The 836-nt window shown below is 39.4% G+C and overlaps 1 protein-coding gene across 1 annotated transcript in view; it reads left to right on the forward strand.

The window, feature by feature from the left end:
• Positions 1-216: 216 nt before the first annotated feature.
• LOC122548160 (histone H2A-beta, sperm-like) overlaps positions 217-836 on the forward strand; it is a 3,735-nt gene continuing 3,115 nt past the window's right edge. Inside the window, exons 1-2 of the mRNA XM_043686715.1 lie at positions 217-225; positions 300-393. Coding sequence (XP_043542650.1) covers positions 217-225; positions 300-393 — 103 coding nt within the window. The remainder of the gene's footprint in view (positions 226-299; positions 394-836) is intronic.

Genomic DNA, 836 nt, shown 5'->3' on the forward strand with positions numbered 1-836 from the left:
TTTGAGATGTTGAGATATTTGCTCTCTGTCATGCCAGTGATTGACTGAAACTGAGTAAATACAAGATTAGAAACAATAAACTGGAAGTTACAGAATGAAATACTGAGTCAGTTGCAAAGCAATACATTGTTAAGATATAATACAACTATAGATTAGCTATAAACTGGCATAAACAATGTAACATCTGCAGTGACATTGCAGATATTGTCAGTAACAATGTACAAAGTATTATCCTTTATCAAAATGCTGCAGTTATAAATACAAACCCAACTTCACTTTGCAGAAGCTAATATTCGTAGGGTTTGGAAGTGGAGGGTAGTGAGTCCTACCTGAGTCTGTCCAAAGTGGTACCTGGTACTTTCAAAATTGACACTGACAGAGTAAAGCAACAAGGTACACTTCAGAAGGTTTGAGTTACAGTCCAGTAACATACTGACATGTTAAGACTGTGAAATAGAGTTTACAAGAATACATCCCAGAAACAGACGGGCACAGATTGGAGTCGAGAGTGTGGTGCTGGAAAAGTACAGCAGGTCAGGCAGCATCCGAGGAGCAGGAGAATCGATGTTTGAAGCATCTCGACGTTTTGGGCATAAGCCTCTGACCCCCAGGTTCTGCAGAGATCACTTTCTCCTGGGGGCACAGATTGGAGGAATATTTCCAAGTGGCTGGCAAATAGTGTAACGTTTTACCGCTCACATCAGTGTTTGATGTTAAAAAAATAAAACCTGTCTTGGAATAACACTGACTATTAGATGGAGGACCAGAGCCTCATTGGACAGATGTTGAGTTAATGCAAAATGTGTAAATTAGGACATGACAGATATAAAGTTAAA

This window comes from Chiloscyllium plagiosum, unplaced genomic scaffold (assembly GCF_004010195.1).
Source record: "Chiloscyllium plagiosum isolate BGI_BamShark_2017 unplaced genomic scaffold, ASM401019v2 scaf_77, whole genome shotgun sequence".
In the NCBI taxonomy this organism is placed as follows: domain Eukaryota; kingdom Metazoa; phylum Chordata; class Chondrichthyes; order Orectolobiformes; family Hemiscylliidae; genus Chiloscyllium; species Chiloscyllium plagiosum.